The sequence below is a fragment of the Cuculus canorus genome, chromosome 1 (assembly GCF_017976375.1).
Source record: "Cuculus canorus isolate bCucCan1 chromosome 1, bCucCan1.pri, whole genome shotgun sequence".
Lineage (NCBI taxonomy): Eukaryota > Metazoa > Chordata > Aves > Cuculiformes > Cuculidae > Cuculus > Cuculus canorus.
Window position 1 is genome coordinate 169554335 of NC_071401.1, and position 23189 is coordinate 169577523.

At 36.6% G+C, this 23189-nt stretch overlaps 1 protein-coding gene across 2 annotated transcripts in view; it reads right to left on the reverse strand.

Moving 5' to 3' along the window:
• CDK17 (cyclin dependent kinase 17) overlaps positions 1–23189 on the reverse strand; it is a 93073-nt gene that overhangs the window by 19872 nt on the left and 50012 nt on the right. For both annotated transcript variants that reach the window (XM_054057059.1, XM_054057060.1), the window contains 2 exons: positions 21015–21179; positions 14616–14749 (listed from right to left, as the gene is read on the reverse strand). In XM_054057059.1, the coding sequence (XP_053913034.1) occupies positions 14616–14749; positions 21015–21179 (299 nt within the window). The remainder of the gene's footprint in view (positions 1–14615; positions 14750–21014; positions 21180–23189) is intronic.

The window sequence follows — 23189 nt, forward strand, 5'->3', positions numbered from 1 at the left end:
GAGGAACTAATTAATTATAATGGGAGCTAACAGCAATCCTTACAATAAAGCAGTATTTTCAACTAAGGAATCTTCCTTCTTTTTGACAGGCTCTGTCAGTGCCATTTTTCTAAGAGCCAACTCAAATTCAGTGAAGTTAGAGCCATCTGAGAAGAGCAATGCCTCTCGTCTACCAAAGAGGGCTTCAGATTATTAAAAATAAATTAATTCACACTTATAATTTATTGTGTTCTTCAGAAAATTCAGGTAGCTCATGAAAACAGATGAGCACAAAGGAAAGAGCTCCATGTTGCCTTAAAGAAAGCTTATTTGTCATTTCACTACAGCGGGAAACCATAGAGCTGCTGGAACAAGACAGAGGTTGCAGGAACAGGACCAGCACCACACTCTACTCCACCTTTCTATCCCAGATCAACAGTGAGGCAATAAAAAACATTAAAAAAAAAGCCATTAAAAAAGCAGATTTGACAAGTTCCAAGCCAGAAAAAGAGAAGACAACTGGGCTGAGTTTTTCAATATAACTTCCTTAACACAGTAGATACAATCAATTATTTTCCTAACACCCTGTGGCAAAATAGCTTTCTCTTACTCCTATCTATTAACACTATCAAACCAACACCTGCTGTAGTGCTCTCTTCTTACTATCCCGTACTGCTAGTCTGACAGTAAGTATTTTAAAGAGTCTGGTCAGATATACAGAAATCACAGAAAACAACTCAAAGGACTCATGAAATACAGAGTCGATTGTACCCCAGAGCTCTTCCATCTGTATGTTCTCTCCTCCCACAGCGCTCATCCTCCAGGCAGCCAAAGCGGTGCTTTACACCTCCCTCCACAGCCTCGAAGGAGAATTTCCAGGCATGCAAAGTTGATAGGTACAAAGGAAGAAGGAAGCAAAGGCAGCCTTTAAGCTGTGAGGTCTATGTGCTCTGCTATCAATAAACACGTATCTTTTCAAGTGGAGAGAAAGGGAAACAAAAGAAACCAAAGATGCTTTACAGCTACTAAGGATTCACTGCTTTGGAGCTGAGCTACTGTAAAAACTGAATATAGCAATATTTTAGGTATCAGAAAGTTATAATGCGAGCTAGTTGTAATTCTGTTACAGAATTCCCATTGCTTCATTCTCAAAAGCTCTGCCTATGCCATTTTTGCAACAGACAACTGCAACCTCCCCCAAGACTGACTTCAGAGATCCATGTGACACTCTCACTTCTAAACCGAGCTTAAGCTGCAAACTAACATTTGGTGCTCCACACTGCATTACAGAGATGCTGTTTGAATGTAAGTATTTACCGATGCAGAGGTCAAAACCTATTCCAGTTTAGGGAAAGAATCCACAAACAACAGTCTACTTTAAGTACACAAAACCAATCCTCATCCCCACCCTCCTGCAATGTCTGTCTTTAAAAAAAACCCCAAACAAATAACCCAACCTGCAACACAACCTGAGGGGAAAAGTAGGGAGAACATTTCTTCAGGACTGTAACATCTGTTTTTAATATAATTTCTCTACTTATATTTGTAAGATAATGGACAATACACGACAGTAAACACTCCTGTTTTTCCCTTCAAGTATTTAGTGCTGGAAGCCTAGATTTATCATGTTGTAAATAAAATTAAAACACTACCCATGCTCCTTCTTAGAGCTGAAGAAAGTTTCTTTTCTGACAGGAAAACATCATGATTTCATAGAAACTTCAACAGGTATTTTACAGGTATCTCCTCCTAATAATCCACTACCACTACTCTACCTGCAATACTCACGCATATTGGCTGTGTTGAAGTGTCAACCAAGCCAAGACTTCTTTTTCAAAACCACGTACTATAACTGTTACCTACCAGTCAGACAATTTTTATACCAATGTTTGAAAGATCATATATAGAATTATATGTATGAAGTCATATACATAAAGTCTTCTTTGTATAATTATCTTTTACCTAACTGCCTAAAACAGGCAAAATTAAAGAAAGTAATTTAGACTGCAAACCTAAATACCTGACAGAAATTACGTTTTGCTTGCCCGTATCACATTAATTCCCCCCAGTTTTTGCAATAATTGAAGCAACCACCTCTTGGGAAAACAAAGCAATCATAATTAAATGCTACACAGCAACATGAAAGGGGATTCATTAGATGTGCAGGAAAGAAATAAGCACAACATTTCCTAGTGTCTAAACAGAAAAAAAGGGAAATTATAATTATGTGAATTTGATACAGATGAAAAACCCAGTTAATTTAACTGAGATGATGTTAAAAAGAAAAGCAAAACCCAACCAATACACCAACCAATTTTAAGCCTTAGACTGAGCAACCTGCTCTACCTAGTCAAGCTGTTCTGCTGATGGCAGAAGGAGCCTCATTCTCTACTGTGGGCTGACCCCAGCAAACAGCCGAGTCTGCACTCAGCTGCGCACTTGCTCTCTGCTCCCGGGGGCTGCAGAGAAGACAGAAGCATGGTGAGGAGACTTGTGGGTAGAGGCGATGACAATTTAACAGGGAAAGCAAAAGCTGTGCACCCAAGCAGACTGGAAAAATGAATTGATTCACTGCTTCTCATCGGCAAGCAGGTGTCCAGCCACTACCTGGAAAGCTGGGCCTGAACACGCCTGGCGGTGGCTTGGGAAAACAAATGCGATAGTCACAAATGCCCTTTCTCCTCCTTTCCCCCAGCTTTTATCGCAGAGTACCATGCCAGATGGTACAGAAGAGCCTTTCGGCCAGTTCGAGTTGGCTGTCGAAGCAGGAGGAAGCCAGCCATTTCCCTGACCAGCCTTCATGGAGAGGACACCAAGTGCCGGCCTTAGCATAGGAAGCTCGGAGTTGCAGATCCCCAGTCCCATTGTAATCTCTCTGCTGCTGCTTTAGTAGCAGCAGAACTTGCTCTTCTGAACCCCACAGCTTGCTGCTATTTTGGCATGATGCCAGGCTGGAGCACGAGCAACAGTAGCAAACAGTGATTTTTGAAGAACTTCTAATTTTCTTAAACCTCTGTGGAATTCTGTGAAACAATGAAAAAGACACCTTCTGGACAAAGGCCTTTCTTCACACTGATTTTGATGAGCCATTGAATCTAATATGTGCTAGCACTTCTCAGAAAAAAAGAAAAGAAGAATAAAATAAAAACCTTAAAGCAGAGGAAACATTAAAACCAAGAAACCTTCTATAATGGAAATTATTAGCAGGCTGTTAAAAATGCAGGCTGTTACAAGATCCTGCTACAACGCTGTTAAAGAAGCAATAAGGAAGCAAGTGAAATTATTGGCAGGACTGATTGTTTTCACTGCACACTCTAATTTTTTATATTTAAGATTTTGAGCTTAGCAACACTGTAAAATTTAATGTCCATTTTAAACACTAAATAATTTTGCATTTCTTTAAAAAGTGAAATAGAAATTTAAGAGAGTCATAAAGGTAGTAAATTAGGGAAACTCCCTATGTTATCTCATGTATTCTTTTTTAAACAGAACAGGTGTATGGTGTACACAGACCCACAACTATGCAGACAGAATGTGGGCACAATCCTTTGTAACTCCGACAAGCAAACGTTTACTGGAATGCAAACCCCTAGCTTTAAGGGACAAGAATGTACTTCAGGTAAAATAAACTGTCTTTTAGAAAACTACAATTACAGAATGCCCCTGTATGTCACTTACGATTTATTTTTCCAAAGGAGGTCAATTCATAACATTTTCTAGCTTCACTCTTTTATGGTTATCTTTAGGGTCAACTTGCCACAGAATATATGGGTGTTCCGTAAATGCAGTACTACTGCATGTGCCAATGCCTACAGTTAACTGTATGTTGCTTAAGGAGCTATTTTTTGATCCAGTTCCAGCATATATTCTGGATAACATATTCCAGCACCAGTTGCTTTGCTAGGGTAGCCAGAATGCTTGTGGCAATTTCCCCCTCCTCTGCATCTTAAAACCACATTTTTTATCTTCGTGTGCAATGCTTATTCTCAGTCTTGCTTTATTACTGGCTGAGAAATGCATACTATTTTTATCATTTGCCTGAAATGAGAATCACATTTGTCCTACTCTGCCTGATGGCAGATAAACATGTGAGCACTTGTGATACTAATATCACTTTGTTTTCTGTGGAGATAAACAACCCCAAATTGTGCTTATCTTTACCATCTATTTCTAACTCTAGCTACAGCAAATGCTCCAAAAAGAGCTACACTTTGTAGAGCCTTTACTTTTGCCTGGCTTGTATCCAACCCTGTTGCAGTAACTTGATGTGTATGTTCTGTCTGCCACCGACTACTTAAACTTGGGCATAAGGAGGCAGGTGTTCCAGCCTAAACCCTGAAGGTCCTGTAAGCTGAATAACAACATTATAAATAAATAAATGAAAAAAGTCTTCCAAATGAAAAAAAGACAAATCAAAACCTCCTGTTTTGCCATGCAGACTTGGAAGTGAAAACCAAAACCCAACAATTTTTATTTCTCTGGTCCCCTTTTTGATGGTCCCAAATACCATTGCAAATATCAGCTTATTGACTTGCCACCCATAGTAGACCAGGAGTTAAATACTGGAGTTTTGTTACCATACTCTTTCTTAAACAACTCTACTCCTTTGCTACCTATCCTCTTCTCATTTCTTATTCTCCATAACACAAACTCACCAGCTATTCCTTTCTAATTGCTTGTCTTGACCCATATAATATTCTTTAGTGCCCTAAAAGGAGGTCTTATTCCTGGTCAACAGATCTACTCTCACTTCTTTTAAACTCTGTCAAAAAAGTATAGCTGTCCACAGAATAAACCTATTCTTACTTGTGAAAGCAGCACTGTTAACTTTTTACACTTTAAATCAGATATTAAAATAAAAAACTGTTTTTCCTTAATTCACCATTTATTTTTTCCAAGATGCACTGCACACTTCCGTAAACTTCAATTAAGTGAAATAAAGATGATTCTAACTCTTACCTGTTAAAAAAGCTTTAAAATGAAGCAATTTGAAACAGTCACACTTTTTAGTCTTTTCTTCTGATGATTTGACATTACATCTTTAACTTATACAGCACATTTAATAATAAACACTAATACTTTGCACAAAACTGCATTAATAATAATAAAAATCATCTTCATCATCATAAAACTGCCTTAGGGAAGGATTTGTTGAGGTGTTCCCAACTCCAATCCTCACTATGCTATAAAAAGTAGAAAAAGAAAAACTAAAGACTACTTTTCTTTTTATCCTTTAACAAATGTGCCAATTTGCAAACTGTTTCTTTCTTGCTGGAGTAGGAACAACAAATCCTTCCCAAATCTACTGGGCTACCAATGCAATCGATCTTTCAATCCCATCGCTGTTTCAGTCTGCTACCGCACTCAGAACTGCAGCAAGAGAAGAAAGCCTTGGGCTTCTGCCAGTGAAGCAGTATGAGGCAAAAAAACCTCCAGCAACCTTGTACTACCAAATGACTCATTGACTCATCGGAAAAACTGGAAGGGAAAACCATGATAGCATCAGCCTCAGTCTGATGATACTATCAGCCTCAGTTCACTATTTCTTGGATGTTTCATTTAACTAATCTAACAGCCGACTATCTGCAAACCTGGTATTTCATTGCCTGTGGCCAGATGTTCCCCTGGCTTCTTGGAGAAGAACATGCTCTAAGCTAACAACTCAGTTGCATGGTATAAGAAATCAACTGACAGGAAACTATCCCTTCAAAACAAAATGACTAATTATCTGCTGATGTAAGTTCAGTAGCCAAGAGGAGAAAGAAGCTGGCCCTGTCTGGAAAGGGTAGTCAGTGACGACACAAACTATTGGGTATGGCCAAGCTGAATCATTACATACCAGTCCTTACTGCTTTGGTTCTTCAGTTTATTGTGAAGTTACATTTCTAGACCAAATGTTTCTTAAAGTAAATACTTAGAGCAGACAACAAGCTCTCCACCTCTCCCTGAAATTTGAGCTTATCTTTTAAGAGTAAATATTGTTCAATTCAATCAATAAAAACCAAAACCAATTATTCTTCCAAGTCTACAAACACTGGTCTGACAGCCCAAACAATCCACCATAGATCAAATGAAAACACTTTGCTCTCTTGTGTAAGCATGGGTCTGAATTAGTCTTCTCACCAGTTTTAGCAGATACCAGTGTGGTATGTCAGCTGCAACCACAAGCTGTTCACTAGTAAGTGATAGTGCTTTTGTTCACTGGGGAATGCTTGATGAGATCTCAAATGCTACATCATATAACCCTCTATGCAATGGCTGAACTTCATGGTATGCTTACTTTTAAAAATCTCACTTATTATAGTATTCTTTCCCTGAATTTTTTAAATAAAAAGGTGTATTATGTGCTACTTCATGATACGCAGACAAATTAAGTGAAAAGCATTTGCTTATGCCAATGAGAATTTAAACACACTAATGTGCAACCTTGTATGTGTGTATTTACTTTACCATTTTAGAGTCAAACACCACGTGGAGTTTTTCCTGAAGGTAGTCTTATCTAATTTCAGCACATTTTTGTTAAGTGACAGAGTTAGCACAGTTGAAGCCAACTGGACCCTCTACAGAATTCTGACATACGACAAGACTGCGAGAAGCAAAAGCAAACAGAAAAAAGCCCAACCCCAATTCAGAGAATATAGAGAACTATGTTGTTTGGTTACAGCTCTGTAGTTCTCCGAAGTTTTGAGGCAAAAGACTACCACACACATCCTTCAAAAGGAACCTATAGCATAGTTGTAGCATACTATTTTACCATCTTTATAAACAAGCGTCCACTACCGTAACCAAACCCACTATTTCAACAACTAGGATGAGTTATCTATAACAGTCTTCCTACTAGGTATATAAAACCACCATCATCATTTTGCCACTCAACTAACACCTGTAACTACAATTTCACTGTGATGCAGAAAGTGCTTATCTTCTGCCTTCTTCAGAATGGTTTATACCTGAATACTACATTTTTTCTTTACTTTTGAGTAATGTTGTTCTTATTATTTTACAGAAAAAATTAAATCCCAGTGAATGAATTACCATTCTGTTAAATTTGAAGAAAGGGTCTTCAAAGAACCCCTTCTTCTGTTAGAAGCAGTAAGGAAAACATAATTTTCGTAATTATTTACAAAGGATCACTGCTGCCTGTGACTCCATAAATCCATGCTGGTTTTCAGCCAGGCTATTGGAATGCAACACCAGTCAGGAAAAAATCAATTTTGAGTACTGAAGCAGGTGGCTTTTTATATTTAGGATAGAAATGACCCAAGATATGGCATTCACTCATCAATTAAATCAATATGCTAATCAAATCAAGCACATAAAACATTTCAAGGGATCACAAAAACGATCAAAGGCCTGGAACACCTGCACTATGAAGAGAGGCTGAGAGAGTTGGGGTTGTTCAGCTTTGAGAAGAGACGACTACAAGGAGACCTTATTGTGACCTTTCAATACTTAAAGGGGGCTTTAAGATAGGGAAAAACTTTTTAGCAGGGCCTGTAGCACCCAGACAATGGTTAATGGTTTTAAACTAAAAGAAGAGAGGTTTAGACTAGATATTAGGAAGGAAGACATTTTTTATGCTGAATGTGGTGGAACTTATGAAACCACCTAAATATTTTTTCAGTAATACTTGTGACAATTAGTATTTTTGAACCCACAAAACTAGAATTACAGGTCAACAGACAGCATTTTTTCCACATAAACAGTAAAAAATATGAATTCTGATCAATTTCTTCTCCATAATACTTTTAAGAAAAATTTTGATTTCACATATATATATGCTGTTCAGACTGTCAACTAGCTGAATAAAAACTGCTCTCATTCTTTTTAAAAAAAACAAACCCAAGGGCAGTTTTTTGTATTTACTTCATCTCTGTTGGCATTTTTAAGGTGAAAGGCTGAAATTGTTCAGCACAAATACAAGATTCAGAAGCAGCATTCCAGGAGCTTCTAGTCTCACCAAATAAAGTGTGTGATATAAGCTCAGTTTTGAAAAATCTGGGAAACGACAAATGAAACTCACATGCGAGACATTACTTCACTTCCATCGAGTGTTGAAATACACAGGACATTTGTGACAAACTGTGCCAGAAATATTTAAAAATTCTTCCTGGGTTTTTTTTTTTCCTTGTTTCATTATTGTTTTATTGCATCTCAAGAGAGTTTGTAAGGAAGTGAACTTAAGAGAGTGTAAGGAAGAAAAATTATTCATAACCATAGAAAGATCATGTCTGATTTTGTTTGTCTGTCTACATTATCACCTAAAAAGATACCCCTCTGTGGCGTTCTTAAACCCCGCTGAAATCTAGGGTCTGATGGCTTTTTGACTCAGGGCTAGTTGTTGGGCAGTAAAAGATGCTAAAAAAGCAAGCTCTGCCTCATTCAGTACTATACTTTCCTGAATTTTAAATGTAGAATTCCTTATGTTCTCATCAGTTTCTGTAACAAAGTAGTAGGATAAACTGCCCTAAAGAAAAAGGTTTACCAGCTTACACGAAGAATGAGGTATAGAGGAAGTGGACTAGAAAAAATACCACGACAAAGAAAACAGAACATTATCACTGCAAAAATGCAAGCTGGACCCTTAAAACAGCTCTCTGTAATGTTAAATTATTGTACTAATACGGACCATTCACATTAACACAAAATTGCAAGTATGAAAGGGAAACTCCCTGGATGAAACTGTCTAATTCAAACTAAACCAACTTCTTGAATAGGGAAACTGGAAATCTGACCTTCCTGGACAGGACAGTGAGGCTGGAGTACAGGTTATGAAACCGCATGCAAGTACTGACTTCTCACCTGCTGCATTCCAGTCATTACTAGAGGTGTGTTTTGTAGATGACTGGGCACATCCAGTATGATAGCAGACTGCTCTTAAATGGAAATTAAAAGGAAAACCAAGCTATGAAAAAAAAACAAACCCAAAACCTCAGTTATTTCATCCTTATAGAAAAGGTACTGCTTAGTGTAGTGACATTTCTAAGGTAAGTAGTATTTGCAAGTGCAATGCAAGAACTTTAGCATTAGGGTTGCAAAGGTTTGTAACAGAAGGGCAAAGCCACATCAGTTGTTGACAACAGTTACCCACGAAAACGTAGTAAAATGTAGGTTAAAGAAGTCTGTCCATTACCAAGCTGAAATAGTATTTTGTTGCACATCAGTTTTCTTCTGTAGAAGAAAATAAAGTCTCCTAATCAAATAGATCACAAGGAGGTCCACCAGTTTTGTCAAAACTATTCTCGTAATTTAGAACACGTGGTTTTGTTTTTCAAGAATGACCTGGAAAACACTGAGCTTCATGTGAACTTGAAAGCAGGCGTTTAAAAAAAATAACAGGTACCAAGACTGTTACCACTTCAGTGACTACTGAAAATCAAAAAAAAAAGGCTTGATTGCATTCAGGTAAGTTTTTTTTCTGTCAAGCACTGAAACCTTCTGGTAAGTGACCACATGCTTAGATTCACAGAAGAGATTATCAGAAGAAAAGCTATGCACTCTCAGGAGGTGCAGAGAAAGATATTAGATAAAATCCAGTAAATAAGGCAGAAGGAGTTACATGGCTGCCAAGCACAGAAGGAAGGGGGAAGGAAGAACTTTTGCTCAGAGAAAGCACAGCGAGTAATGCTTGCTGGCGATCCAAGGGAGCCTCTTGAGTGGCAAGAGATGTAGGGCTGAATGCTCAGATTGTCTTTGAGGAAGTGCTTCCTGCCTCTCCAGCTAATGCCAGGAGAAAATACCTTACTGCCCCTGTAAGACCAAAAGCCTGAGTCAGTAGTGCCATCCAATCTGCTGTTCCAAGAATTTCAACTACTGAATGCAGCCCATAGTGCCCTATTTGCATATGTGAACAGGGACCTACAAACCACACTCTAATCTGAAGCCTACAAACAGAAAATCATCACATCAGCTGAAACATTAATTGATTTTGTGGGTTTTTCTCTGGGGAAGGTACACTTGCCCAGCTGGACCAAGAGCAGATCCAGTTACTCAGAATCTGCCAAGACCCCCTGAAGCAGTCACAGCTCTGGTCAAGGGCAGAGCTCACTCAAAACTTATTTCTCATCTACATTCTTTCTTTCAGAAAGTGAACAGAACAACGCACACATGACTACATGATCACTTTGTAGCCTTTGCATTTCTCTTTTTTTCAGCTACAAGGGCTAACTCTGCAGCTAATCCTCCCAGGGGAGAATTGTACCCCACAGCAGTGTGGTAGGAGCAGCCCAATCTGGATCACGCTCCTGTCACTAATGTGACAGTCGGATGGATAAGAACTGTTTCTCAGGATAAAGTATCTGGGAAACAGGCTGGTGATCGGTGGGTTATGGCCCTTCGCCAGTGCACATACGGAGACGGCTTACAGACCTTGGACTTATGGGAAAGGGAAACAGATGTTTTAATTTGCACAGTCTGTATCTCTCTATTTTTTATCCACCACAGCTCTTAATGAAGCATTCACTACCCAGTGCACAGGCACAGGGCCCCCAGTGAATGCTTACGGCTTGAAACATGAATTTACATTAATGCATTATTGCCCATGTCTTCTTTCCCAGCAAATCAAAGTGAAAATGCTTTAAGCTGTAACTCCATGGTCAGGAGAAATGTTTCTCAATACATGATGAAGGCACCTATACGTATAAGACAGACATACATGTATTCCTTCTTAGCCTGTACAGCTTCTGGCGCTTGAAAAAAATTATTCCATAGATCTGTTTTGATACAACAGTTATACTGATGTACTAAGTAATCATTAACATGAGATTAATCGACATTTTAATTAAAAACTATCAGCTGTCTGAAACTCAGTTCCTCACACAATAGATGCTCACATCTACTGTCAGCATGGTGGGGGGAGGAGGGAGGGAAAAAACCCCACCAACTGCTTTATGAACCATTTGTAGCCTGCGGATTACAGGCAAAATAAACTTTATCTAGGCAACACAATGAGATTCTGGTATGTTCTCTTTGTTTTCTAAGCACATGACAACAATGAATAATCATTTTTAAAAAAAATCTTGTTCCACAACTGCAGTGTTGTCAAATTCAAAAGCAAATTCATAGGATCTCGTTGTCTGAAACAGCTATGTGCTGGCTTAAGTGTTATGTCACTTGAGGGGGGTGTGACAGATTGAAAGCTGGTTATCTTCGTGGCTGCTACTGCGGATGGAAAGTTTTTACCCCAGCAAATTTTTCTCTGCACAGCAGTATTCCCTCTCATTGCATTATCACGTTTTGTATCTAGAATGCTTCATATTTAGGCTACATTGCAGTATGAGGATTTCCTCTCTAAACCAGTTCAACTTAAGGTTATGAAATTTCAGCTTTCTATTGCAATGGAGATTCTGCTACACCGAACACATTTTCTAGTTACACACTCATTGCCTATTTTCCAATTCTCTATCTTCCAGAGTATCTCTATATAAAAAACACAAAAAGATCAAGTTTTCTTTCTCAACAAAATCTTGCACATACTCTGGATAAGGGAATCTGTTTGCTTTTTAATAATGTTAGAATTTTATTGGCAGCTCTGTTTTACAAAACAATTATAGAGAAAGCAGCTTTATTGTATGATTCACTGTAGTGAAGGTGGACACAAAGAATCAAAACGTGTATTCTAATGTACAAAACATCCCAAGAATACTTACACTCAGTGCTGGTAATTAGCACTTTGATTACAGTATGCATGTTTTTAGTAAGCATTTTTTAAAGAATAGTTGTTTTTTTCGATGGGGTGCTAATTTTTAGAATTCTAGAGGAAAGTCAAGCTGAACAAGAAAAATTTGATTATACACACGAAGCTAAAAGAACTGTTCCAAAGTTTCAACTTTACCTGATTAGTTACCTTTAAAACAAATCAGGACTTCTGTTAATTCAACAGAGAGAAACAAACACATACAATCAAGAAATTCTGTTCAAAAATATTACAAATAGAAGGAATACTGCCAAAACTTAACAAAACCAAAGGATATAGTCATAGTGTGACAGGCACATTCATCTTAATGCAGATGAATGAGGAATACTACTTCATTGAGTTTATCCAATCTGTATATTCAATCAAATACATTCTACAATGGATTTCAATCATGATGACTTCAGCAGAATGCAGCAAAAACATACTATCACACACATACTAATTTACGCCAACCTGCACATATAGCATACAGCTATAATTCATCCTAAATTGCTCTAAAGAGAATATGGCCTCAGGCTGCCCAATGATGTCTAGAGATGACAGATTCCCAACAAACCAGCAAAATAAAATTGAAGTAACAGAAACTTACTTCACAACAAAGACTGCTTTTTTTCTCCTTATATAATCAAATAACTACTAATGAACCAGTCAGCTCCCGTGCACAAATCACCCAAGGCATGCAGGCAAGATTTGGTACAAGAGGAAACCTTTACCTGCTCCTTTCAAAGGCCAAGGAAGCAAGTGATCATCATCCCATTCCATGAAAAGCAAAACCAGTAAAACCTGGTTTTCTATGGATGCCCATTTTGAGACAACTCACATGTGGATACCGCATAAAGTGTTCACATAAAGGCTGCATCTTTCCTGGCAGTGGATGCATTAGCAATCTCTTCAGATGCAAAGCTTTTTTCACAGAAATTAATTGAAAATTAGCATCTGCGATTTCTATCCATCTGTCAAAACTGACAGAAAATGACCCATGGGAAAAATAGGAGGAGGGAAAGACCGGCAGTCGATGTAATCACTTAAGGCCTTTTCACTTAGGAAATGAGAAAGTCGACTGAAAAGAAAATTATTAGAAAGCCATTTTAAGCAAAGCTACAAAGATGCTTTCAGGTTTTTTTGCCTCTAGAATGCACAATCTGGTGAAACTCCCACCTACTCTGCTACAAAACACTTCTAAGAACTAAACTTAAGTCATCCAAAAATACGTCTCAATGACAGCATTCTTAAAATTCAGAAGCAAGCGTGTTCGGAGGCATTAGCTTGAATCTTTATCAGAAACATCACCATATCAATACTGAAGTGATCTCGAGGAAAGGTTACAATTCTTTCAGAATATACATTAATAACTGCCAAAAAACCCCAGTGCTCTCATTGACTGAGCCAGTCAGTGAAGAAATGTTAATATCAACAATCACAAACAATCATTTGGAATTTGGAGAAAAATGGGAAAATTAGCATAGAATAAACAAAACTTAAGCAGAAGCTTCCCAAAGGCTCTTAAACAGCAATATTGAGTTGTTTCTCATTTAAAGAGGCCACTGAAAAGATGGTTTTATTTGACATCTTCTGAAAAATTACACAGGAATTTCCTGAACTTTAATGACTATTGAGTTCTCTTGTAATTTCTTTTACATATTTTTGAATCCCTAATCTAAAAGACAATATTTTAATGGTTCTTAGTCCTCTCTTGTAGACTTGACACATTTCCATTTCAGTTTGTTAATTTCACTATGTATCATTAATTTCCTTGTATCTTTCCTGCCTGTTCTGCATGTTTCAAAATGTAGAGGAAACAGAAAATAAACAAAAAGTAAAGAACACTTTTAAATAATTTCCTTGACATTTAGTTTTTTCAGCACACATTCTCATCTGCAAGTTTTGACACTGACCATTTTTATGCCCCTTAATTTAAACATTCTGCATAAATCAACAGACCCAAGTAAATGGTTGAATAGTCTTTAGATCAAAACTTAGATTAACATACAAATTCAGGAGTTTGAAGACAAAACCTCCCAGGTGCAAGAAACTATATAAATAATTAATACAGCTAGTTCACAAGTTCTTGGAATCGTATCAGCATTACATGCGTAGAGTCTTGGAATTCCTAGCATAACGAAACGCCTCACAAATAAAAAAAATTTTGGCACATATACCCTACTGTAACGTATCCAGATTTGTTTCCCCAATCCTGTATTTGACATCAGGCTTTGAATGAAGACTTTAAATCTTACAAACCATGCATATCGGTGTGTATGCTATAAAGCAGCAACTACAAAATTTTAGATGCTTCTCTAACAAAGGCCTTATTCCCACTGTAACTTTTATACACTCAAGAAACAGGGAAGTGTTCTGTTTTTCTTTTCCAAGGGAAATGACAAAAAAGCAAGCACAAGGGTGGCTAGTATTCATAATGAGACTCATAAATAAAGGAAATTATGTGCACAGTTATTCGTAAGGTATTTTTCCTCCTTTTGTTTACCATCCTGTAAAGTTCCGTTCATTAAAAAACAGGAAGAGAGGAAAGGCTGAAGCAGTCGGGATCATTGCTGCGGTAGTGCTAGTTTTACAAAGATCAGAAAACAGTATGAAGTAAAAATGTCTAGAGAGTATATCTTGTTGACTATACTCAGTGAATTGCAACGAATGTGACAGAAATATTAAAATTCTACACTTAACATTCTTCCAAAAAAAATCCATGTTTCAAGACACACATATTTCAAAATTAAAAGCTCATAAACAATGCAAGATAAAAATCTTATTTCTATGTGACAAGTGGAGACAGCAATTTAAGGAACATAAAAATAATGCTCTCTGCACAAAATATATGTCAGAACGGTTTCGGTTAATTGAGAAGACAACCAGTTATAATAAAAAACTAAAGCAACCCCCAACTTTCTTGTCAATTCAAATAATCCTTATATGAAAGGTAAATTACCTCCATTGAGATTCGTCTGTGTATCCGGTTTCTGAGACAAACTCCTGTGGGAGACTGCACTTCATCAGATGACGTCCCAGAAGCTTGGTCACTTTCACCATCTGACCCCATTTTCAGATTTTCATGAACAATATCTTCAAAATAATCCAAAGAATTGAAAACAGTTAATTAATATTCTACCAAACACCTCTCTCATACAGATGGAAAACAACCATATTATTACTGTGCACTGGGTTATATGGCAGACTCAAAGCCCCACCACAGTCACTGTATTCTTGATACACTGTTTATGGCTCAGAAATCACAAAATGGACAACACCGCTTTACAGGACTCCTATATAGATTTTTATTTTTCCCACCTTCCTCTTACGGCTCCCATTCCCTAAACTCCCTCATTATCTCTTCTCTTTCAGCTGCTCTTGGATAGAAATCATTACTTAGAATATTTAACATATTCAAACCAGACTACCTGACATTAGCAATTAAAATGTATCTTCAGAAAGGTTAAAAAAACTTGAGAGGTTTAGGTAGTATTTTCAGAAATGCCAAATACGTAAATAAACCTCAGATATAAAAAACACTGGAGTGCATCTGTAGAGGAGGAGGAGCATACTCCAACCATCTAAATAGAGGCCTACAACGTACAAGTAAATTCCAGCAGAGGACCTGACATTTGGAAGCAATTAAGTGAAAGAATGGAAGAATTTAGGTAACAAACTGTCTGAGATACATGATGTTGCAGGACCTTCATGTTAACTGCAATCATTACTTTTAACACAATCCTGTAGATTCACCCACACAAAAGAGTTTATACGTATTACGTATATACATCTATGTCACACCCCACAGGATCTTCCAGACTCTGAGAGGCAAACAACATAATGAATGAAGATAAGATCACGGTGGTGTCATTAACAGCATAAAGAGCTAAATTATTTGTAAAAGGACATAAAATGGGAAACTGGTCATACAAGCAATTCACTATGAGTAACGCTCCAGGATTTCCTCTGAAATATTTGAGCTCCAAATTAGTGTAGAGATTAAATACTTATACATACAAAGGAGGTGTGTCAAAATACACCAATTTCTATGCCATCTCCTGATCCTTGGTATTAAGCATTACCTTGTACAGGGTAAAAGAGAGCTTAAGGAACAACTAAAAATCTCAGAACTCTACCCCTAACATTAGCAACTCATACAGAGCTTAATTTAGCCTTATCACCAACATGCCCAAAAATATTTAACATTTGCACAGCATTACAACAATTAAAAAAAAAAAAAAAAAGAGAAAAATGCAAGTTTTATCACTATCAGCAAGCAAGAAAGCTGGATTTTCTAAAGAAAAAAGCCTTTAGATATTTGGTTATCAGTGCATCTTCTAAAATGTTTGTGTAGTCTGGCTCACATAGAATCACGTAAACTTCAAAGGATCAAATTCTTCCTCAGTACAAAGAATTTCCTTTTATAGAAAACAGAATGGACATGAAAAGATTAACTCGTAAGGTATATTGGCACCACATATTTTTAACTCAAAGAATTGTAATTAAACACACAAGCTAAGCATGCATCTCATGCACAAAGCAAATTTTCCACCAGCAACGTGGGTGTATATTGGATTTTGATTAAAAATCCACATTACATCAGAAGCTTCCCTGCAAGTCATGCTCAGATTTGGACTGAATGAGATAAAAATAAATTTCACTCCTTGCATAATAGAAAGCAGTCTTTCAAACAAGGTAAATACTCATCAGTTCTTCTAAAGGCACGGTAGTTTGAACCAGAGGAAAAGATTTTCAGAAATTGTTCCCTAAAGATCAGCCTTAACCTTAAGTTACGCAGGCAAAATGTGACTCCTCTTTGCTGTCCCTAAGAAATCTCTCATATTCTCTGTAGTGACTCAACAGCTGTATTTTTTAAAATCTCTAACAAACTGTAGGAAATTATTTTTAGTAATATAAAAGCATTACTGAAAACACTATTTGCAGCAAAGCTGTTATGTCAGTAATGGTGTATCTGGCAAACAACATATTCACCACATCTGTTCTTTAATGAAAATTCTCTTTCAAAATAATTTTCAGAAAGGTCACATAATCCATTTTAGTGGTTACAGCCCTCAATATTATGTTTGCAAAATTAAGTGTAACAGGTACTGACAACTGTTTCCAATCTATTTATCCTCATATTAGTGCAAGTCCAATGATTGGGTGCCAAAATCTGTTTTCTTTAGAGAAGCTATGTAAGAGAGTTATCTGGGCAACTGCAGAAAACAAGACTGATGAAATTTAAGAAGTATTGTATTTTAAGCTACAGAGCAATTACATAATTTCTTTATAAAAAAGACTGATTAAAGTAATCATGTGATTGATACTGGCACACTTTTTATCTTAAAATACAGTGTTCAATTCACAAAAGTGTACACAGTGTGAAATTACTATTGAAAAGACACTTCAAAATGCAATGCTCAGAACTCCCAAGAGCATTCTAGTTGGCAAAGACAATTCTTCTACTAAGACAACCACCTATGCAACTACACAAACAAGGACTATTTCAACACAAGCTAGTAACACAAGCTCATTCACTTGGGACAAATAACTATAAATCAGGAATGCAAAGACAAAGTGGATCTGTACCACTCGTGTCTAAAAATGTAGTATTTTGGACTTAAATGGTCTGTCTGTTTTGAATACTGCTGTGATATGATTGATTCTGGTAAGTCTGGATAAGCTATATACCAATAACCGGAAGGGTTTAAGCAGGGTACTGTGCTGAAGCACCCAAAAAAATATCTATGATGCACTTGTCTGAATTTCTGATGGGCTAAATAACCAACTGCTCCTGTCTGTAAGGGTTTGCAGATGTTTCAGTTATATTCTTAGCTGTTAAAAAATATCCTGACTGTGTTATCATTTAATATAAATGCATCCTTTTATTTTATTCAATTAAAAAGACATTAGTAGAGTCTTATGTTCATTATTTTAATAGCATAAAACCAAGAATAAGGCATTAACGTAGTCATTTGACTAACTTTACACAGGTGCGTGATGATAACACTTGATTAAGCAACGATGAAAATCATGCAAATATTTCCTTAATTTCACTAAGCTTTTCAACAGGCAAGTTCACCTGCACTAAAGTCAGCTTTCAAGGTCTTTAGAGGTTTTAATGGTGCAGTAATTTATTGAATAGCTTTTACCGAATACTCAGACCATCCTCTTACCTAAATGTTTATTTTGTTGTACTCTACATATCCAGTTAAATATCTAGTACGGCTATGTAATGAAAAGCTGTAGATGACTCAATACAGCAGGAAAACTGGAATTACCTTTAAAAGAGAAGTCTTTCCTCGTTTCAGCTGTGAGGAAAGCACCACAGAAGAATTTCATGCAGTGAACTACAGAGCAGCAAATGAGGATTCCTTCAAGGGAGCTAAGGTAACAGCCACTAATAAATCAGTAGTGAGTCCAAGTGCATGATTTTTTTCCATCTTAACTAAATTATTATAAAATGTGTCTTGCACATCAGATTCCTTCCAAGGTGCACTTTTCCAAAGCCTGCTTTTCTAGGACATGGCTACATTTTACGATTAGATTCAAATTGAGGGCCATAGAGAGAAACTGTCTTTGCCGCTAACATGACCCATCTACAGAAGCTGTATGGAAACATAATTCCTCTAAATTCCAATATCTATGACAAAGAAACAAAGCCTCTCCATAACTATTATTAACACAACTGCCAAAAGCAGAGGCAAACTCTCCCCTGGCTGCTAATGAGGTTCATCAGGAAGGGCAGTTTCAGTCGTCTTTGCACATTCCAAGCGTCTTTCCAGTGTTCCCAGTTATATAAATATGGAGGCAAGGACAACTAAGCTTTGCATTCAGCCAGGTCAGGACCAAAAAAGACTTATTATCTATGGTGCCATCATGGACATCATGCAGTTAAATGTTTCTGGAGATGTAAGACTTTAGAAGCTGTATAGACATACAGAGCTAAAAAAACCCTCAGTTAGATCTTCCCCCACATCAGTGCCATGGCTGATTCACAATTTGGCCTGAGAGTCATCTCCATTAATTAGAATCATCAGGATAATGGAATACTGAATTAAAAATGACTACAAAATTTAAAACAAAGGCACACTTTTTACAGATCAGTTCACAATTTTTGTCTTTACAAAACATTTCACCAAACTCAGAGCTAACAGAAATTTTTCCAAGTAGAAATTCTTTTAAAAATATTTTTTGGATTTTACATCTTACCACAATAGCAGAAACTCATCTTCTATTCTCAGAAAACAAAACTCCAAAACCCTCCTGGGCTTCTCAAACAATATTTATATCGATAATCTCATGCAAAAGCAAGCAGCATGAAGATGCACCTGTTGCAGGTCTCATTTTAATCTGGTTTTTTTGAACAAAATAACCATCCTTTATCTGCCATAATTTTTGATATTTCAAGGATATCTCTCTAACAGCATTTTCCCACCACTGGAATAGAGGGAAAAACTGGAAAGAAAAGAGGATGAATGAAGAAAGCACAGGAAAAAAGGTAGTATGGAATATTTGACCATTTCATTTCTAATGTCATTATCCCAATACAGAAAAGCTCATATACCTGCTGAGTAATAACCACTCTCATATGACAAGAAAAAAAGGAGGAAAGATATAAGAAGGAACAGGAAGAGTGTTAGTAATTATGCTTGTATATGTTTGTACTTTAGTTATCTAGCACTAGATAACATGGAATAGTAGCTTAAATTTTTATCAAACAACTAAACAAAAAATAATGGCATCAAGAGCATCATTGCATCCAAAGCAAAAAGGATTCTTTAACATATATGTGCATGCACTCAGTAAATCTATTCCATAGTACTTCAATGAAATTACAAGTTCTACAGTAATCTGCAGCTATTTAAAACATGTTATTTTAACACATCCCACAGACTAACATATTAAAATTGTGAGTGCTATTTAAACCCCTGACCACCTATAAAACTTGATAATGTAAAAAAAATTAAAACAAATGGCATTCTTCTGCAATACTTACACATAACTATTTTTAGGTAAAAAAATATAGCTTTGAGATAAATGGAAAATAATTAAAAAACCTAAAAACTGTGAATTTTCCTTTCGCAAAGTATAAGTTCCTAGTGAAATTTTGAAAATAAATAAGTTATTGGTAAATTTACATTTTAAAATGTTATTGAACGTTTTTAAAGGCAACACACAAGAATCAGAGTATAGAAGTATACACCTCTGCTGTCCCTTTACAGTCTATATGCACCTGATTTGACAAATAATCCATAGAAGACTTAAATATTCCTAACCAAAGATTTCATTAAGTACATTTTATTTAAAAAAAAACTGTCACACTGTTAGATTCTTGGCAATTTAAGCAAAGCTTGGCTAAGCAAAAGGAAAAAAAAAAAAGAAAAAGAAAAAAATTAAGGGTATATGGACTTGAGTGAAAGCAGGAATTGATATAGTGGTTAAAATGTGCACACTACTACATTTTCTTCTGTGATCAAAACAGCTGCTGAAGTTCATTCAAGAAGATATTGTTCAATTTTTCAGTCTGAATGATACGACAAACAGTAAAAAGGCAAAGTTTTGAACGTAAGTGATTCTGCAGCAGAAGTAAAAACAGAGGTGTTTTGGTTATATCTTGAAGACTCACAGCCTAATCTTGAAGGAGATCAGTTTACCACACACTTCTAAAGTAGGGCAGAAGACTGAAAAATTCATAAAATTCGAATTAAACTGTGACTTGCTTTCATTTTTTACTATCAATTAATTAAGCATAATTTCAAGTAACATAAAGTAAAAAATTAATGGTGTCTGGAGGCAGCAATATGACAAATTACTTGAAGGAGGAGGAAAAAAAAATTTCACAACTTCTTTGCCCCACAGAACCACAAATATAGCTTGAGACCACAGCAAAAAGATAATTACAGTTGAGTGGCCTTAATTTATCACTGAAAGAAAGCAATTTTTTTTCTTATAACAATGAAAGGTCTAAGTAATACACCAGTTCTTTTTAAATTCCAAATATAGGATAATTATCCTCTATTTTTATCATGTTCAATTTATTGCAGTTCTCACCAAGATTCAAATGAGATGGATACACAGGTTTCTTGCTAAGTATTAAGAAAGAATATTTTGTAACTTTGCAACTTGTCAAAAATTCATGGGTGTCTTCTGTGTGTTCTTGTAATTGCTTTCTTCCTGAAAAATCTTGAGACATTCAGTACCTCAAAAAGAAGTTTCTCTAATAACCCCAGAAAAATATTACTGCATTCCCAGAGATTCATTAAAGCATTACAATAATTCTATCTCTTGCTAAGAATCAATACAGACATTATTCTTCATAGAAAAACGTACTTAAACAAACAATGTAGTAAATTACCTAATCTGCTCCCATTTCTGGGCATTGCCATGAAAGAGCCGAGGCTGCCCCCTATGACGCTATGTGGTCTCCGTAAAGGGGGCTTCTTGAAAGATCCTGTGTATTGGTGGAGAAATGAGTGCATGCTGTGAGACGTTGGAGGCCTGCCATTCTTCACAATAGGCTCTACAATTCACAAGGGTCAAAATATTCATTCCCACAAGCAAGTAGGGATGTCAGGAACATGCCAGAAGAAAAAAAAAGAAAAAAGAAAAAAACAGTTACTAGACAGGAAATCACCACTCTGGTAAGATTCTCTTTATACTAACAGTAGACCATAATACTCCTGTCATTTCTCTATTGACCAACTAATACAAAGCATGGAATTAAATATTATTCAGATTTCATTTTATTAAATTCTGTCACTCTGCTGCTGTATCAATAAAGGATCTGAATATACAGTCTAAAATAAAACCAGAATGTAGCTTTTAATACCAGTATATTTTTTCTTCTGAATTAATTATTTGTCTTATTGCACAATGTTTCCTCTTCACTAGAACTTAAACATACCAGCTGTTTGATCAACTTACATGACGAGCAAATTCAACTGCAAGCCTTTGGAAATATTCTTCCTCTGAAAACTCTTAAGGGTCACTACGAGCACGGCCTTGCTGCTGAATGCTTGGAAGGAAATGTACCTGCCTATATCCACCAGAGCTGTCATGCGATAACTAAGGTTGTTAACTTAAAGATATCAGAATAATTAAGTATTCAGTTAGTTATTTTGGCTTTCTCTTGGACTGTGTCTCAAGCAGTTCACTGTACTTAGACTCAAAACCAGGACTGTAAGTTTTTGACAAATTATTATTGATAAACAATTTCTAAAAAAAAAAAAAAGAAACACTAGAAATTTTTAAATATTCTATTCAAATATTGACAGAAATTGAGAATTTATGTTCTCTCAACAAGCTGACTCTGCACATGTGAACTACGACTCGAGGACTGCCATGGTACTAGAAGCAGCCTAATTCTAAAGCCAAAGAGGGGTTTTTTTACCCCAACGAGAAGCAGAGTAGATGTCAGCTGAACTTACTGGAACCACTGATGAAGTCACTCATCCAAGAAATTAAAGAAAAAATACTCTTACTACAGAAAAAGTACCCAGAGGCCAGAGTCACCTGTTAGGTACATACGGGCACTGTCCTCATACCAGGAAAAAGACCGGAACACGTGTCTGAAGAACACTTTAGATTCAAATAATTTTATTTTTCCACCATTTGATTCTTATTACCATTACAGGTATGTGTTATTTGGTATCATGTGGAAGACAGAAAAGGCAGCAGCCACGCATTGGGCAACTGCAGCGTGAGTGCTGCTGGATGGAGTGGCAGCTCCTGAGGCATTTCCGGAGCTACTGATCCCAGGGCGTGTAATGCAGCTGGGCAGAGCTTCACTCACCCCTGCTGAGATAGGGAACAATCTAGGATGCTATTTCATCACCCTGGCTTGTATTCTTACATGCAGGGACTTGCTTTCCTTTTTAAAATGAGAACAATACGATAGTCAGGAGAACTTATTTTATAGAAAACAGAATTTCAATGTTGATGGAAAATAACAGCAACAAATACCTACTAACCTACAGAAAACAGGATCCTGTAGGGAACACCCTCCATCCCCACATGTAAAAAAGCTTTTGGATGTATTATGATGATTGCTCTGAAGCAAAGACAGAAGTACACAGAGAGAACTACCCAAGGACAGGCCAGTGACTTTGAAAAATAATCATGCAAGGAATTTTTGCATATAAATATCAATAAATACACTAAGAAAAAAAATCACTTTAACTCAGTTGCTGCAGGAAAACAATTAAAGCTGAAAAAAAATGCTTCAGGCAGAGAACAGAATGTGAAAGGACACGTCAGCATTGTTACAAACCTGCCTGCATCTGTCAATTAGCATCCTTCATAAACAGAGTTTCGAAGTGGGTGACCATGAGGAAAAATACCCCATGTATTCATGTCTATGTTCATGAAGTACTAACAGTATCTTCACCTTCAAAATGCTGCACATATCTGTCCCAAGTTTTTTTTCAGTTTGTAATATATCACATCATCCCTTTTAATTTAAGTGTGGTATAAGCTTCCTTGTTGTGTGCCTTCAACAGGAGATTTATCCTAAGGCAGCAGGCAGCAAATT